Source organism: Schistocerca serialis, chromosome 6 (genome assembly GCF_023864345.2).
Source record: "Schistocerca serialis cubense isolate TAMUIC-IGC-003099 chromosome 6, iqSchSeri2.2, whole genome shotgun sequence".
NCBI classification, from domain to species: Eukaryota; Metazoa; Arthropoda; class Insecta; order Orthoptera; family Acrididae; genus Schistocerca; species Schistocerca serialis.
In genome coordinates this window covers 133,908,679-133,931,810 of record NC_064643.1, presented here as the reverse complement: position 1 = coordinate 133,931,810, position 23,132 = coordinate 133,908,679, and the positions used below count along the sequence as shown (strand labels likewise).

General features: G+C 42.5%; 1 protein-coding gene across 2 annotated transcripts in view; it reads left to right on the top strand.

Moving 5' to 3' along the window:
• Positions 1-23,132, top strand: part of LOC126484624 (venom dipeptidyl peptidase 4-like) — a 348,388-nt gene that overhangs the window by 85,708 nt on the left and 239,548 nt on the right. For both annotated transcript variants that reach the window (XM_050108208.1, XM_050108207.1), the window contains exon 5: positions 9,351-9,403. In XM_050108208.1, the coding sequence (XP_049964165.1) occupies positions 9,351-9,403 (53 nt within the window). The remainder of the gene's footprint in view (positions 1-9,350; positions 9,404-23,132) is intronic.

Below are 23,132 nucleotides of genomic sequence, written 5' to 3'. Positions count from 1 at the left end.
ACATGGGGTGACCAGTATCCAAGCAATGTTCGGCAATAGCAGACCTATTTGGTTGCTGTAATCGTGTGTGCCGTTTGTGCTCAGTACATCGGTCCTCCACGGTCCTGATTGTTTGACCAATATATGCCATGCCGCAGCTACAAGGAATACGATATACACCCGCCTTACGCAGTGCAAGATCATCCTTAACGGAACTCAAAAGTGCTCTAATTTTAGATGGAGGTCGGAAAACATATTTCACATCGTATTTCCGTAAAATACGACCGATCTTGTTGGACGTGTTTCCTACGTAAGGCAAAAAGGCAGTAGACTTAGGTGTTGACTCAGAATTATCATCAATCACCCGATGTACAACTGGTCGATAGCGCAACGCACGTTCAATCTGTCTATCACTATAACCATTTTGACGAAATGTAACTTCAAGGTGGGACAGCTCAGCTGGCAAAGTCTCAGCGTCAGAAACGACATGTGCCCTGTGTACCAAGGTACGAAATACCCCTTCACGCTGAGCCGGATGGAGACAACTATTAGCCTGTAAGTACAAGTCGGTGTGAGTACGTTTCCTGTAGAATGCATGTCCCAATGATCCATAATCCTTCCTCTTAACCAACACGTCAAGAAAGGGAAGGCAACCATCCTCTTCCACCTCCATCGTAAAACGAATGTTCGGGTGGATCGAGTTCAGATGTTCTACAAATACATTCAAATTCTCCCTACCATGAGGCCAAACAACGAAGGTATCGTCAACGTATCTAAAGAAACAGGCGGGTTTCAAAGGCGCCGACCCCATTGCACGTTCCTCGAAGTCTTCCATAAAGAAATTTGCGATCACAGGAGACAACGGACTACCCATCGCAACTCCATCTGTCTGCGCGTAATACTGGTCATTAAATGAAAAGTAAGTGGATGTCAACACATGTCGAAAGAGATTAGTTAATTCAGCACCAAACCTGGCCTCAATTAACCGCAGCGAATCAAACAGAGGAACACGAGTGCAGAGAGAGACCACATCGAAACTCACTAAAATATCACAGTTTTTCAAACTCAGTCCCTCCAAACGACGTAAAAAATCAGCTGAGTTCGTAATATGATGTTCACACCGACCTACTTGTGGAATCAACAGAGAAGCAAGATGCTTGGCTACACGATATGTCGGAGCGCCGATGTTACTCGCTATAGGACGGAAAGGAACTGTAAGTGGGCTGTTTAGGTTTTCTTATTGGTAACGCCACGTAGCGCTCTGTGTGAGAATCACTGGCTGTGCTGTGTGCAGTCTGTGTCTAGTTTGCATTGTTGTCTGCCATTGTAGTGTTGGGCAGCGGCAGCTGGATGTGAACAGCGCGTAGCATTGCGCAGTTGGAGGTGAGCCGCCAGCAGTGGTGGATGTGGGGAGAGAGATGGCGGAGTTTTGTAATTTGTCATGAACTGCTATATATATTATGACTATTAAGGTAAATACATTGTTTGCTCTCTATTAAAATCTTTCATTTGCTAACTATGCCTATCAGTAGTTAGTGCCTTCTGTAGTTTTTATGTAGCTGGCAGTAGTGGGGCTCGCTGTTTTACAGTAGTTCGAGTAACGAAGATTTTTGGTGAGGTAAGTGATTTGTGAAAGGTATAGGTTAATGTTAGTCAGGGCCATTCTTTTGTAGGGATTTCTGAAAGTCAGATTGCGTTGCGCTAAAAATATTGTGTGTCAGTTTAAGCACAGTCTTGTATAATTCTTCAAAAAGGGGACGTTTCAGAACCCCTTCCTTGTGAACCTTCGGAAGGCCATATAACCTAGGGGGAACAGCACTATAGGTGTTAAGACTCTTGATAATGTCCTGCGACAAACCACTTTTCTTCAGGAGGCTGTTGGTCTTTCTCTCAGGGCTTTTTGTGGGGTCAGCATCGATTCTGCGATACGCTGAATCAGATAGTAAACGTTGCATCTTTTGTACATAATCATGTTTATTTAAAACAACGGTGGCATTGCCCTTGTCCGCAGGTAAAATAACAATACTAGGATCAACTTTGAGAGAGCGCAAAGCAGCCCTCCCTGCTGCTGTTACATTACTCTTGGGTGGACGAGCCCTAGTCAAAACACGGCATGCCTCCCTCCTAACCTCCTCTGCAGCGTCAGATCTGCTATTGCTGAACATTGCTTGGATACTGGTCACCCCATGTTATATAATAACACCGAGATATTGGCATGCACGTCCAGCTATTGGGACAGTGTTATTAGGGAGGCAGTTGAGATTAAATTAGCGAGCAACCTCGCTAACAGGTATGGAGGTTTCTGTTTAAACTCTGTTTGGAATCCGGCTCTCTCCCTTGTCAAAAAACAGAGGGACAGAGTCAATGCTACCTCACCTGCGAATTCATAGTCTCACTATCGATAGCTCTGACTTGGTGGCACTAGTGTTCAATGTGTGTGTTATCTTTCCTGCTTCGGTCCGAGAACCGAGGTTTTAAATTTGCATGTACGTCGCTTGTCCGTTGCAGTTTGCCTTGAAAATGGCGGGGTGTTCTCCCGCCGAAATATCGGCGGTCGCTGAAAGTGTTACCTGGCTGAATTCCCGGAAGTTATTTGAAAGTTGTATACGCCAGGAGAAACTCAGGTCTCACAGAAGCCAACCGGTTTCGAATACAGTCAAGTACGATAATGAGGATACGTTTCATCCTGTGCGTTACGCATACATCGATTCAGCGATGATAGGGGACATTAGCTTTACCTGCGCATTTAACTTGGAAAGCTCTGGTCATCCACCGGTCCAAGTATCCTGCAGTGATGTGAACAGCTGTAGTAAAGTCGTAAGAAGAGACGAGCAGAGAACAAAACAGCCTCGAATGTCATTTAATTTTTTAACAGAAGGAAATAACGGTAAAACTCAGGCGACACGCTTCTTAGGTGATCTGAAGGAAAGCATGCTCTCAATCTTAGCTAACATAGTACTGTAATTAAAAGCGAGAGTGATGAAAATTCGTGACTAAGAAGGGTAATTTTCTACATGAGCTATGTACGACAAAAAAGCGCACTGCAGGGATTTCACCATGTAGTTAAATATTCAAGCGACTGAAGGTATTACAGTCAGTCGTCTGGTATTCTTTGAACTTCTTCCATTTCGGACTCCGAGGAAGTCTGTACGTTTCAATACTACTACGCTGATAACGAGGCGATCAACAACAGAACCCCAAGTCACCAAAAAGTGCACAAACAGAACCCCAAGTCACCAAAAAGTGCCCATTTCCTCCTCCTCCTCTTTTATGACGTGCTGATCTGCATTTCGCCATCGTTCGCCAGTGACGCGTCACAAAGCTTCGTGCATTAGTTCCAATAAGTTTGGTAGCTTGTTATTTCTCGCGACAAAACCCTTAACTTGGCTCCAGATCAATTCTATTGTGTTCAGATAGCCAACTGGAAAAATTCAGCATTTGTACAGTGTGCTCGACGCCATGAAAATTGTTTTCCGTGCTTCTAAGACGCTTATCACTCCTCGTGACAGACCTCATCTGTCTTATAAAACAATGGCATATTCAAACAAAGAGTATTTGATTTCTCATTTTTCTCCAAAAAATTCAGTTGTGTACCGTTTCTTAACTTCATAATCTGTAACAGTCTTTCATAATATATCGAAAATTAAGAATGTGTATTTGCAATGAAAACCAGAATTCTGGCTGTGATATGTAATCAGAAACCAGAAGCCGTGCGTTTATCCTGAAAAATGATGGTTAAGTATGAATTAATTACCACTGTGGTGTATGTACTGTAAGACCTTCAATACACACACCATCACATTATTTGACTTGTCGCTCTAACAAAGTAGGCAAGTGTCGGCAATATGTCTCGTGGTCTTATCGTGGCGTGTTTATCTTCTGCTGTTAGGTCAGACGATAGAAATGCCACTTGCACGCTTAGAGTAGCAGATTGATGGGGACCAATTTTAAACAGAACTTGATTAATTTTCACACACATTTATTAAAATAATAACAAGCATAAAAATTACTGTTCTGGATGCTATTTACAATTGACAATCTGAAGTTCCTTTGGTATTGGTACGTTAATCTTATTCTCACATATATCTCTGATACTTGAAAAAAGTGTCTATACATTTATCTTCATGGCTATGTACAGGAATATGGTAATCTTATTAGGCGCAGACTGAAACTTGACTATATACTGGTACAGACAAATGTAGAACTCGTACAGACTGGTACAGACTAATGCAGACTGGTACAGACTGGTGCAGACAAATGCAGACTAACTAATCGGAGGTCTGTACACTCGTTATGACACTTCGCACGTTCATGTATCACTGCGCGAGTGTGATCCGTGAGGAGAAAAGGTTCTACGTGAACAGCAATCTCATTGGCTGCGTTACATATTAATACGCGGATCGGCGGAAGCAGAATTTGGTCCGTCTCTATGGCAGCGCTATCTCGTAGTGCGGAGACGGACGAGCGCTGCGCCTGTGCTGTTGTGCTTAGCGGGGCGCGCTCTAGTGGGAAAGTTGTGTATGCTCTGACTACGAAGAACTATGTACACAACAACCACATATCGATAAATTTCATGCTGAAATGGTTTAGTTATTCAAACGGAACAAAAAAATTCGTTCATCACACGGAGTTTCGAATTACCGCCCGCCAGCCTATATAATTACAAAACAACGACGCTACCGACTGCGCCAATATTACATGGAAATCCGTTCCTTATTTTTGTAACATCATCTTTCGCAACAAGCGTCAAAGCTCATGTTTCTCTGTAATATTTTGAGAAACATTAAGAACAACATGTTTCTAGCCATTAACGGTGTTCCACGAGCGTGTTTCACTATGAAGCACGGGCCATTGTCATCCATTTTCGCGGTACATATGAACAGTGAGATAAACAGAGCACAAGTATCGCTTTCAAAGACTGTAACTGTATACGATATTTAAAATAAAAATTATGTAGCTAAAATATGATGAAGAAAAACGTTGATGGCTGTTGATACATCATTTACAGTTACATTGTCTTAAAATATCTAATACGTGAGTTGGACCCACTTCCAAGTGCGGAACAACAACAGCGTACGAGAGCTTCGACTGCTGACCAATCGTCGCATTTGTGTTTGTTTGCATCAGGTTTGTTCTTATGATGACCAGAGTGTACTAATGTACACTAACAGCTGACCAGATCATTTTGACTAGACAGTGTACACTTTCAGGAATTTCTTCCACATTTCCATATCAATATCTGATACCAGTAGAGCTATTTCATTGGAGAAGGCTTTCTTCACTTGTTACGCTCTACCTGTACGCCAGATTTTTCCTTATTCTGGTCATCGTGTGATACACTGTGTGATCAAAAGTATCCGGACACCCCTAGAAACATATTAGGTGCATTGTGCTGCCACCTGCTACCAGGGACTTCATATCAGCGACCTCAGTAGTCATTAGACATCGTGATAGACCAGAATGGGGCGCTCAGTGCAACCCATGGACTTCGAACATGGACAGGTGATAGGGTGTCACTTGTGTCATACGACTGTACACGGGATTTCCACACTCCTAAACATCCCTAGGTCCACTGTTTCCAATGTGATAGTGAAGCGGAAACGTGAAGGGACACGTACACCACAAAAGCGTACAGGCCGACCTCGTCTGTTGACTGACGGAGACCGCCGACAGTTGAAGAGGGTCGTAATGTGTAATAGGCAGACATCTATTCAAACCATCACACAGGAATTCCAAACTGCATCAGGATCCACTGCAAGTACTATGACAGTTAGGTGGCAGATGGGAAAACTTGGATTTCATGATCGAGCGGCTGCTGATAAGCCACAGGTCACGCTGGTAAATGCCAAACTATGCCTCGCTTGGTGTAAGGAGCGTAAATATTGGACGACTGATCAATGAAAAAACGTTGTGTAGAGTGACGAATAACAACTATAAATCATTAACATTATCCTCTCTACAATACGATATTATTTTAACAAAAACTGCTATCCCATACATGCGTTCACAATATTTGTGATACATAGCTTTGCGCATATTAGTGCAGACATATTGTACAAGCAGTTTGGCTTGATCCCATCGACCGCTAGGTATCGACTAAATGCGCTTCTCCAGAATGATTCGAATATAGTTTATTGGCACGGATGTCTAAAGGGAGCACTCAACTTCCTCACATCAAGCCCTCTGTTTGAGGCTAACAAAGGCCTCTTGCATCATGTGCAACTTGAAACTACTCTTCCAATTGGGAAACGAGTAGGGGAATGTTTTCTTGATACAATGAAGTTATTTAAAATCCTCTACTCTTGTAAAATTCAAAGCTGTAATTTTTCAAGTGGGACTACAGCAAACTCTCACCTCCAAAAGTGCCATTTGAGAACTCTCTGTACCTTGAACTACTAGGACTATTTTTTTCCATCCTCTGATTGGTCGCAAAATTAAAATGACAAAGGAAATCCAGTGAAGCTTTGTGTATACGTGTTGCGCAGTGTCTCTAGTAGTCCGTCTATAGCGTCATATCGCACTTTTCAGTTCTAAGTGCAAAGCGGGCACGTAAAGATGCCTAGAACAATAGTGTCTCCTGCCAAGTGTGATATGCCTGTTGGGAGATTTCGCCTGATTTCACGCAGCCCACATAACGTAACTGTCATGCGTTTCCTCCTTCACAATTCTCAAACGCATATCGCAGGTGCAACGAAGACGTTCCTGCAACGTTTTCGAAGTAAAGTGTTCGATTACTCACCATAGAGCCCACACTTGTCTCCCTCTGATTTTCATCCCTTGGCTCACATGAACCACTGGCTATGTGAATAGAATTTCACCACAGACAGCGAGCTGCAGACGGGTGTAAGGAATTGGCGGAAATCACAGGTTGCTTCCTTCTATGATGAGGGTATTGGAAAGTTGGCACAACATTACAACAAATATCAAAGTCTGATTTTCACTGTGGTTTTCATTTGGCGACCAATCGAATGTTGAAAAAAAAATAGCCATCGTGTTATAACTGGAAACATGACAACTGCTACAACGTTATTTATTTATGTAATAAACAAGGTGCTGAAATAATTAGTCTATCACGTAAGTCAGAAGGGTTTGACAATCCGTAATGTGTTACTAGTAATCTCTTGCAATTCAACACTTTACTTAGTAACTTCTTAACTTATTGACAGCTTAATAACTTGGAATATACGTAAAATCATGAAACAGGAGTCTGCTTCGTTACTCAAACACATATGCTATCAAAATTTTAGGTTTGTAGCTTTCGTATTTTAGCGGATCTAAAATTATGAAACAAAACTCAATTTTCCTGTAAACTTCTAATTGTACTGGTTTCAGTCTTAGGATATTTTACTTTTGTATACAATACTGGCCATTAAAATTGCTTCACCACGAAGTTGACGTGCTACAGACGCGAAATTTAACCGACAGGAAGAAGATGCTGCGATATGCAAATGGTTAGCTTTTCAGAGCATTCACACAAGGTTGGCGCCGGTGGCGACACCTACAATGTGCTGACATGAGGAAAGTTTCCAACCGATTTCTCATACGAAAACAGCAGTTGACCGGCGTTGCCTGGTGAAACGTTATTGTGATGCCTCGTGTAAGGAGCAGAAATGCGTACCATCACGTTTCCGACTTTGATAAAGGTCGGATTGTAGCCTATCGCGAATACGGTTTATCGTATCGCAACATTGCTGCTCGCGTTAGTCGAGATGCAATGACTGTTAGCAGAATATGGAAACGGTGGGTCAGGAGGGTAATACAGAACGCCGTGCTGGATCCCAATGGCCTCGTATCACTAGCAGTCGAGATGACAGGCATCTTATCCGCATGGCTTTAACGGATCGTGCAACCACGTCTCGATCCCTGAGTCAACAGATGGGGACGTTTGCAAGACAAGAACCATCTCCATGAACAGTTCGACGACGTTTGCAGCAGCATGGACTATCATATCAGCTCGGAGACCATGGCTGCGGTTACCCTTGACGCTGCATCACAAACAGAAGCGCCTGCGATGGTGTACTCAACGACGAACCTGGGTGCACCAATGGCAAAACGTCATTTTTTGCCGATGAATCCAGGTTCTGTTTACAGCATCATGATGGTCGCATCCGTTTTTGGCGACATCGCGGTGAACGCACATTGGAAGCGTGTATTCGTCATCGCCATACTAGCGTATCACCTGGCGTCATTGTATGGAGTGCCATTGGTTACAGGTCTCGGTCACCATTTGTTCGCATTGACGGCACTTTGAACAGTGGACGTTACATTTCAGATGTGTTACGACCCGTAGCTCTACCCTTCATTCGATCCCTGCGGAACCCCACATTTTAGCAGGATAATGCACCACCGCATGTTGCAGGTTCTGTACGGGCCTTTCTGGATACAGAAAATGTTCGACTGCTGCCCTGACCAGCACATTCTCCAGATCTCTCACCAATTGAAAACGCCTGGTCAATGGTGGCCCAGCAACTGGCTTGTCACAATACGCCAGTCACTGCTCTTTATGAACTGTGGTATCGTGTTGAAGCTGCATGGGCAGTTGTACCTGTACACTCCATCCAAGCTCTGTTTGACTCAATGCCCAGGCGTATCAAGGTCGTTATTACGGCCAGAGGTTATTGTTATGGGCACTGATTTCGCAGGATCTATGCACCAAAATTGCGTGAAGATGTAATCACATGTCATTTCTAGTATAATTTGTCCATCTGCATTTCTTGTTGGTGTAGCAATTTTAATGGCCAGTTGTGTATATCTGATCATATTACACTAATTTTGATATATGTTAAGAAACAATCATTTTGATGACGGGGTACTGCTTAATAGCGAACTGCCATGCCTACTGCATTCCCACGCAGGCTCCAACGAACGGGAATGGTTGAGATACCCGCTCTCTCTCAGTGCATGAATCACTGTACTGCTTACGCTTTACAAGCACACTTGCTTCCACACGTGTAATTATTCCAATTCTAACGTTAAGCTGATCGTTATTTCCCTTTCAAGTCTTTATCACCGTCGACTTCACTTTGTTTGTTAGTATATACAAACTAGTAGGTTTCTTGTGGTATTCATACAATTTCGTGGTCACCAAAGTCACTAGATTCAACGGTAAACGGTGTACTGTCAAGAAAAATTATGAAGACTACAGCGTGATTGTCATGATCCAGTGAGGTCGTCAAGCTAAAGGTTTCTACAAGAAAGGGAAATCTCCTGCGTTCAAAATGCCAAAAGTCGTCACAATCATAGAAAACGGCTTTCAGAATACCTCTTTAGTAACCATTTTCTGAAACTGATTGTTTTTTCGTTTCACTGTCCGTAAATGTTCTGTTATTTTAATCATTGCCTTAGTTGATTCTGAACTCTTTTTCTTTCAGGTTTTTCGACATGGGGCAAGCGCACGCTACATGGTGTACAGAATCGACGATGAGTAAGTTATATTTATGGAGAATTGTTTTTAAAAATACTGGTAACCTCTTATGTACATCGTCGTTTGTCTCCCGCTGAAGAATCTTGCAAGAGTTGCAAGTTCAAAATTGTTACCGTTCTCTCGAGTTACGAGTAATGCCGCGATTCATTGAACTCTGTCTCGAAGCACAGAACACCAGAGAACATATAGCCCGGTTGTCAGTAGCAGTCCTTCGCAGACATTATCCACTCCTAGCTAGGACACAGCCAGGGCAATCCACTAGAAAGTACATAGCCCCTTCAATAAGCAGGCAACAAACACCAGCGCTGTGTCTAAGTCGTCGTATATATGAACTGGTCACTAATTAGCAGAAGTTTGGCACTAAACGCAAACGAATGCCGGATACGCTTCTTCTTATTTACTCGCCATTCACATTCCCTCTGTTGCGCGCAGGCTGGCGTTGAGCATGTTACCGCTATTCAGATTACGAAGTGTCTGGTGGGAAGGTATAAGTTAACTTCTGCTCCGAAATATTCTACGGTGCAAAACTAATCTTCTGCTACACTACTATGAAACGCAACGGAAGATTTAGATGCAGATGACTGCTTTGTGGCCCTAGCAGTGAAAATAAAGTAGACACAATGTATTACACTCCAAAAGAAATCCTATTATTTCCCACGTAAATGACCAGAATTAATAAATGTAGATGGAATGGTATCCTCTGAAATAAGAGGTGACATTCAAGATGAACAGACATCGTCCGAACAGGCCGTGAGGGGCTAACGGTACCGACCGTCCGCCATGTCATACTCAGTCCTTGGGCGTCATCAGATGCGGATACGGAGGGTCATGTGGTCAGCACACAGCTCTTCCAGCTATTGTCAGTTTTCGTGACAGGTGCCGCTACTGGTGAATCAAGTAGCTTCCCAGCTGGGCTCACAAGGGCTGATTACACCCTGCTGGCCAACAGCACTCGCCAAACCCGGCAGTAACCCATCCCCAAGCCCGACAGCGTTTAAATTCGGTGATCTGACGGAAACGGGTGTTACCACTGCAGCTAGACCGTTGGCGACATTCAAGATAACGAAAGATTTATTACACAAAGACAGAGTGACATCGTACATAAACAGAAATAAATAGTTCAAGCACATACTTAATGAAATAAAGTACGTACTACTGATGTATGGTTGACCAAGTTCAGTAGTGTGGAATACTTCTTCAATAAAATTCTTCAGGGTATCAGACCGCATCGTCATAATTTAAAATGCGCCAACGTTTCGGCTAGCGTTGCAGCTAGCCTTCATCAGGGCCTTACGTTAACTGCTAAATGAACACACTTGGTTCCTTAAATAGCTGCACGAGAAAACCGTGTCGTTACTTGATTGGCTGTAAAAGGAGGAGGAGGGGTGAAAGGTATGCTTTATTGGTGTTTCCTTTATTATCTGTCATTGGCTGAAATAGCTGTTTTCTATTGGTCTTTATATTAATCCACCCCATTGGAGGAGACGGACGAATAGCGAACAGGTGATGGCTGTGACGTCACACTGTTTCCATGCTGTCCAGAAGCCGGCTGCGGCGTGCCATTGCTTTGTGTGCTCGCGACCACTACTGCGGCTCTCCGCGTGTCTGCATGGGCCGCCACGGCTCTGCCGCCGCTCCGTAGCCCTGCTATTGCAGGCAGCCAAGACCTCGGAAGCTTGTACCCGTCCTCTCTATTCATGTTGGCGGGTCTTTTGGCTATTTCTATCGCCTCTCTAATCTTTCTTTTGAAAGTGAGAGGCTGTTTCGCCAGGACGCGGGCTTCTTGAAAAAATATTGGTTTCCCGCACTCGTCTCGGTGTTCCGCCACTGTTGACTTAGTGTGTTGTTTCAGGCGGATATATCTTTCATTTTCCGAGAGCCTTGTGCTAATCGGACGTCCCGTCTCACCTATGTAGACTAATCCATACGCACAACCAACTTCATACACGCCAGCTGTGTGTAGTTTGTCAACTGCATCCTTGGTAGAACCGAGCATGTCTGATATTTTGTTTCTGCAACGCTGGCCGAAACGTTGGCGCATTTTAAATTATGACGATGCGGTCTGATACCCTGAAGAATTTTATTGAAGAAGACAACGGCCGCGGAAGCCTACGCTTACATAGTGTGGAATAGTTTACTATGCCTCCTACTTTCAATATGGATACCGCTGTCTGACTGAAAATACTTCGGTTGACAGTGATTGTGAACTACAAAGTTGCAAGCTTCCACGGTATGCATGCACTGACCAGCGACTGCTGCTGTTTGAAAGAGCTCTCTGTGGACAGTAGGGATTCACCGTAAAGTTTATAATGCGCTGGAGCTGCAAAGTGCTCACCATGCACCTGCAGGAGCCTGCAGCGCCGCTCCCAGCGCCCCTACGACTTGAACGATGGGTCTCCGCCTCTTGTCCCAGGGTCTGCGACCGCGTTCCCAGATCAAACCTGAAACCATGACCTAATGCGAATCCATGCTCTCGTCTAAACATACCGTCCAGGTCCGACTCGCCGTGAAGCCAGTCACTTCACTATCATTTCCAAAAACAACGTGGAGTACTCTCGAAAAACTAGAACTACCAACCGAAATGAGGCAGCACTTCTTTAGGCATGTCGCATAATTCTCCTCTCTCAGAACAGCTTCCCTACGGATGACAGGCAGATTCCTGTCCTCTGATCCTATAGCTTTCCAAGATAGAGGACAGATGCCCTCTGATATGTTCTCCAACGTCAACGATGGATTCCCAGTCAAGACATTGGTTCTCTGCTCTCATGGGGAACCACTTGCGATTGGTGCCTACGTGACATCTAAAGCTCGCAACTGCTGTCCTGGCAACAGTGTGTTGGGTGTCATGCCGCACTGGTCCGTTTTTAGCCATCCGATCTGAACTGTTGTCATCACCTTTATAAATATGGCTCTCGCAGGAAGGTCCATGGAAAAACATTGGCTGTATACTTGCTGAATCTGAAGAACGCACTCTCCTGGACAGGGATCAGTTATAATGCCGCCAGTCCGTCGCGATTTGGGTAAAGAAGTTGTAAAGGACACTGCTGCAAGTATCTGGGACAATGTACTGTGGGCCACTACGAACACGTCTCAGCGTGAGGGGATTCTCCTGCTGTTCTGACCCTGTCCGCCACTCTCTGCCTAAACTCAGAAACCAAGTCTCCCAGACCTGTCCAATATCACTTCGTCTGCGCCCCTCCTTGTTCTTTGAACTGACCAGTAACGTGGCCTCTCTGCCGTCTTTGGGTGGTGAGCTTCCCATCGACCAGCTTGAGCCATAACTGTCAAACAAAGCATTCTACCAATCGGAAATCCAGTCCCGTCACCTCAAATTACTCCATGCAGTTACATAGCAATGAACTCAGTACCCAGCCACTGTCAACCCCCATAAGCGCCATATTGGTCACAGTTCTCTCCTAACTAGATACATGTATTCTAATTGTACACGTCTGCTTGAACTGAATAATTATTAAAGTAAAAGAGAGGTGAGCCCAAAGGAATTGCTGTCTTTCAATATTTTGGTTTGTAGCTAAAAAGGATGGAAAAAACAGTGACGATATCCATCATGTGATTTATATGATACGCCCTTTTCAAGTAAATGATGACAGTGGTGCTGGTGGCAGTGGTGGAGGTTCTTGGAACCGGAAATTTGGATGAGAAAGGTATTGAAGAGGGTGTTATATGAAACCAAATTATGAGATGTATATAGGAGATGGAATTGGTAGTTGGGATACAAAAATTAGCAAAGGATAGGATTTCAGTTAGCAATAACCAGTTTAGATTGGAACAGATGGGAAAGTCACAGTTGTCAGGAATGGTAGATTTCAATTTTTGCGAGAGGGAGGATGTACACTGTTTGGGAACGAAACACTGGTGATGCACGCTGGTATTGGTATCATGTCAGGCAAAGGTTCTTGTGATTTGGCAGGTGTGGAACAGTCGAAGGTATTATAGCTGTTTGGAGAGTTGAGGAAACTTTACAAACTAATGCAAGATAAGGATGGGAGAAGCTGGTTCAGATGTTGAAAGCAAGGAAGAGACCATTGAAGGATTTGGAGAGGTCACTGCTATATTTGTATTCGTGTAGTTTACGGCCTTGATTGACTAATGCTGATGGGATTTATATTTTAAGTTGGGCTTATTAGTATATTGCGTCTATTGTGGATTTTCTTTTAGATGACTAGTAGGTTGGGCTTGCAAAATTAAACTGGTCTGCAAAACTTAGCCGGCCGCGGTGGTCTAGCGGTTCTAGGAGTGCAGTCCGGAACCGCGCGACTGCTGCGGTCACAGGTTCGAATCCTGCCTCTGGCATGGATGTGTGTGATGTCCTTAGGTTAGTTAGGTTTAAGTAGTTCTAAGTTCTAGGGGACTGATGGCCACAGATGTTAAGTCCCATAGTGCTCAGAGCCATTTGAACCATTTTTTTGCAAAACTTAAGGACGAAAATAACTTTTGCTTGATGTGTTACAGCCAAATAACAAGTTGATGAAATTTGGACCATACGCAGAGAGAACTGCTGTAGTATAGTACTGGGCTTACCGTATTTTTGTGGGTACAACCCAGGAAATATGACCATATTTTTTGTGTCTACCCCAGGATATATTTTTGAAATTACGTGTACTGAAACGTAAATCCTTTATTTACTGTAATTGTAAAAAATATGATATCAGGGCTCAAAATTTTTTCTTTAATTCTTGATGAACTGTTATTTGACTAATAGCAAATCATTTTGTTTAAAATGTGGTACAAGTCCCAACAGGATTGTACAGGCAAAGTGCGTGGAGACTCGGAAGTCCCAAAAGTATCACACAGCTAGGATTCTTGCTTCTGGTGATACTTATAAAAACAGTTCTTTTTTCCCTTAACACACAAAAAATTTTACTCTCTGAACACTATGAATGGGGTCTGGATTTAATCTTTGTAGTTCAGAAAAATTCTCATCTGCCTCTTGAATTGACAAATGTGTATCCTGAAAACGTACGTCGTGTTGTACCGAAAATGCTGCCTTTCATCTCTTTGGAGATGAAAGTGGAGAATTTTGATCGTTTTTGGGTCTTCCCCATTTTTTGGACACATGCATTCCAAGTGTGGGCAGACCAAGTGTAGTTTTACGCTTGAATTCAATCGATGTAAGTGTCACTTTTACGTCACAGTATTAAATATAGGAATTCACAAGGGCCGTTTCGATCATTGGATAAAATAAGCTGTACTAATACTTTTTCGACTTTCTACCTATTTTGTAAAGAGACCTCAACTTGTGAGCTTTATCTACGCCATCTCTGTGATCATTATAATACTTTACAACCGTCAGTGGCCCCACTTATATCTTTGCTCCATCTTTCTGGGTTCTGGGTACCCTGTATACTTCATTTGTATCATAATTTGAAACAAAATGCGCGAGACCTGAGAGGACTGCTTAGTCCAAATCATATTTTACATTGTAATTGAATATTACAAGGGTACTGTGTTGATATTTTATCCAAATTAACATTAGTATATGCTGTATAAAGACACATACACAAAAGTTATCACTCATCACAGTTCATATATAAGCCTTACATTTATTTAGGTAAACTTGCAGTGTTGTTTCACACACCAAGCAGCCATTTGCAGTACAGCTGTTTATATTCTGGGCCGACGTATAGGGTTCTGAATAGTCTGCACCACAGACTGTGACGACATGCAGTGTAGGAAGCATATACTGTATGGGATGGGATCTTTCTGTTCCTACAGGTACAATTAATTGTTCAGCTATATAATTCCAACCAGAATCTGTTGGGACTCCTATGTCCCAACGATAAACAATGGGTTCAAAAAAAATGACTCTGAGCACTATGGGACTCAACTGCTGAGGTCATTAGTCCCCTAGAACTTAGAACTAGTTAAACCTAACTAACCTAAGGACATCACACACATCCACACCCGAGGCAGGATTCGAACCTGCGACCGTAGCGGTCTCGCGGTTCCAGACTGCAGCGCCAGAACCGCGCGGCCACTTCGGCCGGCTAACAATGGGTTAAACAGTATTTATTCAGTTGTATTTGCACTAGACATGACTTTTTCCAGAAATGATTTGTTGGTTTTAATTACATCTTACATTCAGAACAACAAAGTTCTGAATTGATTTCGACATTTAACAGATACTTAACAGTAGATACTGAAAGTCCGTCCCTTTCTGCATACTTAATTTTCTCTGTAATTGAAAATAATTCTCTTAACTGGAGTGGATGTCCCAGGCAAAGACATCGCAAAATCAACCATTTCATAAGTGTTGTTACGTGAAATATCAGCCTTTTGCCACACTAAAAATACCTCTTTGGCAGCACTCTCCAGATCACTGTTATTTCCATTTTTGGATTTTAAAAAATTCTCTTATGTAGCATTACTAACACACTTAAGTTTGGCTGTTTACACATGGGCTTTAATGTAACCTTTTCCTTCACCTGCTGCAGAAATTGCCAGCAAGCTGTGTGCAAAAGCAGACTCGTTATCACTTTTTTTCACACAGTTTCAAAAATGTGATTGCTGTTGCAGGTTAAGATTAGTAGGGAAACAAGGTTCGTTCTGGCGCATTTTGTTAGTGCGGATTGCCTACATCAGGGGCAGGTGTACACTCAGAGGCAAACCTATTGTTCTCCTTTGACAGGTACTTAACCTATTGTTCTGTTAAGTGGTTTTCCATATCACCCACATTTCCTTTTGATTGACAGGCACTTAACCTATTGTCCCCCTGACCTGCAAGCTCCCCCCCCCCTCCCCCCCCCCCCCATGCTGCTTCAGGTACACTTTAAGGTCTGAGTTATTGGAATAGTCCCCCTCTCACTCTTATCAATTTGATTGACTACTTAATTAAATGGATCAATTAATTAACTTCTGTGCTGGGAAAGGGCCACCCCCCTACCCTCCCCCAGATAAATTGGTGGGAAGCTCAAATTCCAACAGGATAGTGCATCACACCATGGTTATCTCTACTAACCTAAGAAATTCGCAGGAAGATAGGTTACTTGGGATACTCTGGTATGATTTTTTTTTTAGTAATTTAATTGAAAGCTTTGTTGCTTTGGTAAAAATAAAATTGGTTCTTTTTGTCGTGACAGAATAAATTACTATTAATCACACCAGATTTGTCGGAGAACAGCAGCAACATGTGTAATTGATCCAGCTTTAAGAAATTCTATTACCTTTTAGCGGAAAATTCGTGCGGTACTCTCCGACGTTAGAAAAGTCGTGGTGTTCCGTTCGGAGCAGGAGGCGGCTATCTTTTCTGATTCGCGATATCGAAAATTACTAAAAAATGAACAGAAATTTTTTTTCGGAGGAAGATCGCGCGGAGAAAACAGACAGAAGTTACATGAAAGAAACCTAAGGGACCAACTAATTGGATTTGTACGAACATATAAACGGAACTGAAAGAACTTGGAATAAATACTATAACGATGTCGTCACGACAGCCTCCTGTTCCGACAGAACACACGCTGGATCATAAGCTGCATAAATCTTTTAAACAGAAAAGATTATCACAAGTATAATTAATGAAAATAAAGTTGAGAGATTTTCTTTGAAATTAAATAAACTTCAAGGCTTCAAGTATTATATTATGAAACGGAAACTTACATTAACATGGCCACCCATTGTGGCGGTGGAGCGAATTTTTCACCATATACATTCTCGCTTGTTTGTGGCTACATATATTTTTAATCACTTAAACTCTTAACTTTACAATAAAATGATTATATCAGTATGGAGCACAATACTTTTGCGTCCGACTCGCAACACATTCACAGAAGAGCTAGACAGCGACGCGGCTCCCTGCAGAAGTAAAAACTGGCAATTGTTATTTTGAAACATAGGTGCATCGGTTTTTTTTTACTGATCGATAGCAGCGTATAACAGTTTATAGCTATCGTGATAGCTTTTCAGGAGCGCGGCAAAGATATCTGGTTACAACATTCATTGGTATATGTTAGAAGTTCGCACATACTGACGCAAATACAGGAAAAAAAACTTTTACATGTTAAAAATCGCAGTGATAAAGGCTGTAATGTCACAATACCTCCACTAACCTAAGTCATCCAACCACCACCTCTTCCTAGGAACTGGCTCCAACTTTGAATACCGCCACCTCTTCCTAAGAATTGGCTGGAAAAGGACTCAGCCTGTGCTGGATAGAATGGACATAAGTCTTACTTAACCTATTGTTCTGATAAGTGGTATTTGTTGTCACCCCCATTTCCTTAAACTATTGCACCACCTTTGACACAAATTTAAGTAATTAGTTATGTCCTTCAACCATTTTCTGGTACACTTTTCGAATTTCACGTGTTTTGAACGCCATTTCTGGCGAATTCTGCTTTGTCATCCACCCCCTTAAACTATTGTAATGCATTTTACATAAAAATTATTCAAATTAACTTAGTGTTCTGCACATAACCTGCGATTCTGCTCCATGTCACCACTCACACCCCTCCACCCCCCCCTTAACTATTGTACCGCTAACACCATGTTGATATAAAAAAATTATGCAAATTGGGTAGTTATGCAAATTAATTAAATCTATATTCTTCACACATATGGGGTAGTTTTAATTCGCAGCATCCTGTTGGTTGGTGAAATCGTTGGAATACAGTTTAAACAAAAGATCGCTGATAAAAAAAAACACATCCCGCCGCCTGACACCTGACGCCAATGCCGGAAATGGGGTGCACCGCCGGTCCTCGCAAAGCTATAACGCGAACATTCAGCCCTGCAAGCATGAGGTGGTGACGTCTCTTTCATACTTGACACCTGAGAAATTCCTATCGAAATACTTGTTCACCTAGCTACCACTGCTGGCATGATGATACATAGCTGCAATGCGGGTCCAGTGCTGAGAGATGTTGCAATGCTTTCCAGAATAGCATAGGGTGGATTCTTCCTAGCAATTATCACTGAATTTACTTCTGAAACTGCAGCTACTGCCAGTGTGGGAGCACCGTCTCAAATGACATTAGTTTTTGCTGAAGATGAGTGCTATTAAGGAGGTGAAGTTTAAGATGAAAGATAACAAAATATGTATAAAGATTGCATGGAATTACGCCTGTCATACAGCACAAATTGAGTTATGGGAGCAAGAGGCATGTGACCGTGTCTGCTTCCAAAGGTATATAGCAGACATATCTCAAATTATATCTCCTGTACTTGAAGAAAACCACAGACACTGCATGTGGTTAAAAAACTGTACATTATCGCAGCAGGAGCAGGGTTTAGAAAAAAGGACACAGAAGTTGTGAGGTAAAAATTCATTTATTTCTGATCCAACTTAAAAGTAATTTTACATTTTTATAAGCAGACACAGCAACATTTTTTTCATATATGTTCTTGTGTCGATGGAGAGAAGGACACCCGTAGAATTCCAGGTTATGAATAGTAGCAAACTTAAAGATTTGACGCACCCATGAGATCTTCTCCTTGCCCTTCACATAGACGATGGTATCCATGTAATCGAATAATTTATGCGCCGTCACCATATCTTTATACGGTAAGCCAGGATCATCCCAGTGAATTCCACGGTAGAAATGCGTTAACCACTTTGCACTCTTCCATGTCTTAGAACACTTCACATACGTGAAAGACCTCGGTGATGCAATGTTTGCTAAGAATGTCTCTATTATTCTAGCATCTTGTGTGTACGCTATAAATGTAACGTCTTTAAACATGAACTGTGCATGCTCACGATCATAGAAACCCTGAGCATCTGCGATGATGTTCACACCTTGAGACCCCATTGTGAAATGCTCTAGGTATGGTGCAGCACCTATTCAATTATACAGGTCGTTGCACACCACCAGTGAGTGAGCAGTAGTTGATCACACAGTCATGTAGAACTAGAGCATACACGACGTTGTGTTGTGGGAAATTTATCGAAGATTCAAATTCAGTTCGCACATCTATAGGTGCAGACTTAATTATCTCATTCTGTTTCAAGCAGTCTATTACAATGATTGGTGAAATCTCCTTGAACTTACGTGGACTGAGTAGACACCCTCCTCCCTCTTCTTCGCCAATTTCACAGTAAGAAGCACGAAACCTTGCATACATGTCATAAGCTAGACTGTATACATTCTCATTCCACTGCAGACATAAATTGTAGAATTCTGAATAGAGGTAGACTTTGGCATTAGTTAACTTGCAGTTGTCGAACACAGTGGAATCATTTGCTGTATTACCTCTTCTATCAGTCTGAAACGGAAGTAGGATGAATCTAGGTGTCTCTAGCTGTGAATAGGTTTTAATGGCTCACGTTTGTCTGCTCGCAGTCGGTAACACTGGCTACTCGAAAACCTCCCACGAGCAAAATGTCAGTGACAGGAATGTACCGGAATTCAGGACTTTTAAAAGCTTCAAACGCTCCTTGTCAGATACACTGATGTGAGGCATTTTCCATATTACCTTCCTGATTGTGATCATATTATCCTCTTGTGCGCCTTGAATGTATGAGTTATTATCCGTCGCATTCTGCACCAGAATTAACTCGTATTTAGCGTTCATAATAATCTGTCTCATGTCCTCAAAGTACCCCATATGCATTTATAGTGGTATGCATGCAGTAAATCGCTTGTACTCCGCAACTGTTTTATCCTCTGGATCATCTATGGACCATCCCGCATTTTCTAAACTATGCAAATCTGCAGGTGATGCAGAGACGTATGTTTTAAGGGTCGATGTTATGCCGACATTGCATGTATGGTCGATCTCAGACCCATTGAGTTCATAGTGTATCTCTTGGAACAGGAATGCTAAAGTGTTATTTGTAAGCTTCGATCCCACTGTATTATTGCCATCGGTTTTCTTGAATGACCCTTCTTGCATGGAAGCGTGAGTGCATCTTGATGCTGGATGACAATCCTTATTTCATCATTCTTGTTAAATGTGGTTGAAGTGTAAAGTTTATGAGAGAAGTATTCTCTCATCATACTCTACCGGACTGGTTATATTGAGTGGGGACGTCATTGCGCGGTTTCAAGCCAACTGATTTAAGAAACTCGTAGTACACACATGTTATCATTTTGCTGTTTGCTAATGAGGTGGCATGCTGTGGATTGCATACTCTTGTTTTATACTGTACGCCCATCCCACCTTAGATGTAATCGTACAATGATCTCCTAGCCACGAAAGTCAACAATTTGGTTATTCTGGTCTACAATACTCAGCTCCAAATTATCCATTGTCTGAGCTGTCACTGGAAGGTATATTGCATTGGCCGGAATCACAACAATCTTATACCTCGTTGCAACTGAGGGGAACAATCCGTCAATAGTATGAATGAGACTATAGTTGAGATAGGAGTTCGTTGCAGTGTTACACTGGCTCGGATTGTGCTGACAGGGTGTATGTGCTCAGTATGACATGACTTGCCAAATTTACTTGGATCCTTCTTCGAAACCTGCCCTTTTGTGAAACCCAGCAGGCGCCCTATTGAATCTTTCTGGTAAAAGTCAATCGTTGAATTTACAGTCATTATTTCAGATTTAAGTGTATTGATGTTTGCACGTAGTTCAATACCATTTCGAGACTATTTTAAGACTTAGTTTAAATCTTCGATATAGTATGCATCTGGTTCTATTTCCACAATATCTTATTGACCATTAATATCCAGATGCAGTATGTTATTAGTCTCAGTGATATTTGGGATGCTTTTGTACGTCTCCAGTCCAATCAGTGCAATACTCCAATCACCAAAGCTCATACCAATTGGCGGGAAGTAATTTGCACACAATACAGATGATCGTTCTTTTAACATCAAAGTGTACAACGTTGCATCTGAACCTCAACTGATGAAGGAATGTTTAAAGCTCCTCCTTATATACCATGCTTCTTCTTCTTCTTTGCAAACGTCAAGAGAAACATGATGGATAGATGTCCACAGAGGTATGTATTAAAGTCTTGATAGCGTCGATCATTGTAGAACACACGTCTTTTGTGAGTGAAATATCGCTGTAATTCTTCTGGCGGTTGCAGGTCACCAAATGAGTCGAAACAGTAGACAGTATCCGCATTTTTCATAACATATGATACCCAGTGGGTGCTGGGGCCTCCAGCAACATCTAAATTCACAATGCCACATTCACCAGTTTTCCACATAATCTTCCGTAATGTATCCCGCATAAAAACACCACGGAATCTTGGTATGTTGTATTTGTTTCTAACAAACAAAAAAATCAGTACTTGTTAGTGATCGATCTGGTAGGACCGCTAATGGGCTTTTTTTAATTTATGAATGGACCAAGCCCTTTCATGTACGGTTTCAAGTACAGTCCTTTCCCGATGGCTGCGGCTTCCATCATGCGTTATGCCTTCTTGCCTCTTCCAACTGTGCTTGGGAGTTTTGCGCGTTCTTGACCGTTCGAGAGATAGCTGCAGCACCACCACCGAGGGAACCTACCGCCGAGAGCGCGGAGAGGGCCGGGATGAGAAATGGAAGAAAACCGCCAGATGTCTTGGGTATTGGTAGACCTCGAGGTGCTTTAACCGATCCTCTTCTTCCCGCATCGTTCTGCTCCAGTGCGTTTTTAGCTGCATACATCGCTGTCAGGATACAGTTCTTCAAACAGCCCTGCTTCCCGCCCTTGCCCTTGTTCTTCTTGTTGAGTGCACAACGTGGAGCGTTCATAACTCGCTTGAAATTCATCACTCCTAAACCCAACTTAATTTTTCCTCGCGTTGTTTTATCAACTGCAGATGCCGCGATGCGTTGACCTATACCAATATCCTTTCTTCTCCGTATTGCCTTAGCCTTATCAGCTAAAATCCTATCTGCACTGTGACGACTTGATAGATCTTTATTTGCAGCGTATGCAATGTTGTATTCCATACACGCTTCGTCGAGCAGATTAACCTCCTTATCACATCTTGCCAAGCGTTTCTGAAGCTTTGTGCCAGGTCCTCAGTAGTTATATGTGTAATTCCACTGGCAGTTTGTCTAGAATACCGCCACTTCCTCTAATGCGTCTCCTAGCACGTATGTTATGCTACTGCGGTGGTTGTGAACTATGCGCCCCTATTACATAGCAGATCATAGGCATCAGTCCAACTGTTTTGTGTAGCAGGAAAACAAAGCCATTTGACTAGTGCTTTATTTCCACGACGTCTAATGACTCTCTCGACGAGAAAAACATCCGGTTCTGAGCTTTTCTCGGTGTAGAAGCAGCCTGCAATTTCTTCACCTTTACTATCCTTCAATATATAAGTTCTAGGCTTTGTTCTTTGCACCTTTGAAACTAAAAATATCTGTCTTGACCAGTTCGGTAGGTATGATTTCTCTAATTCCGTCTTGTGTTTTCAGATACGAACCAAATCACCTACATTAAATTTCTGTCTGCGTGGATCCAGCATTATAATGCGATAGTACACCTTATCCACGAGTCCATTATCACTAACATCGATTGGTCTCATTTTTATTGTGGTATGTTTGGTTCGATTATATGGAGCAATTATTTCTGGGAGGATATCTGTCCATTTGTATGAACCGCGAAGGTTAAAACGCATGCACATTCGATCCTTTATTGTTCTGTTCAGACGCTCCACGATACTCGCCTTCAGGTGAGTGAATGTTGACTAGTGATGTATTCCATACCGCTCCATCACGGTCTTGAAATACCTATTGTAGAACTCTCTGCCGTCATCGGTTCCGAGATCGTCTGGGCATCGATTCGTCCCTGTCTGTAGCAAACCCTCAAAAACATCCGCGACA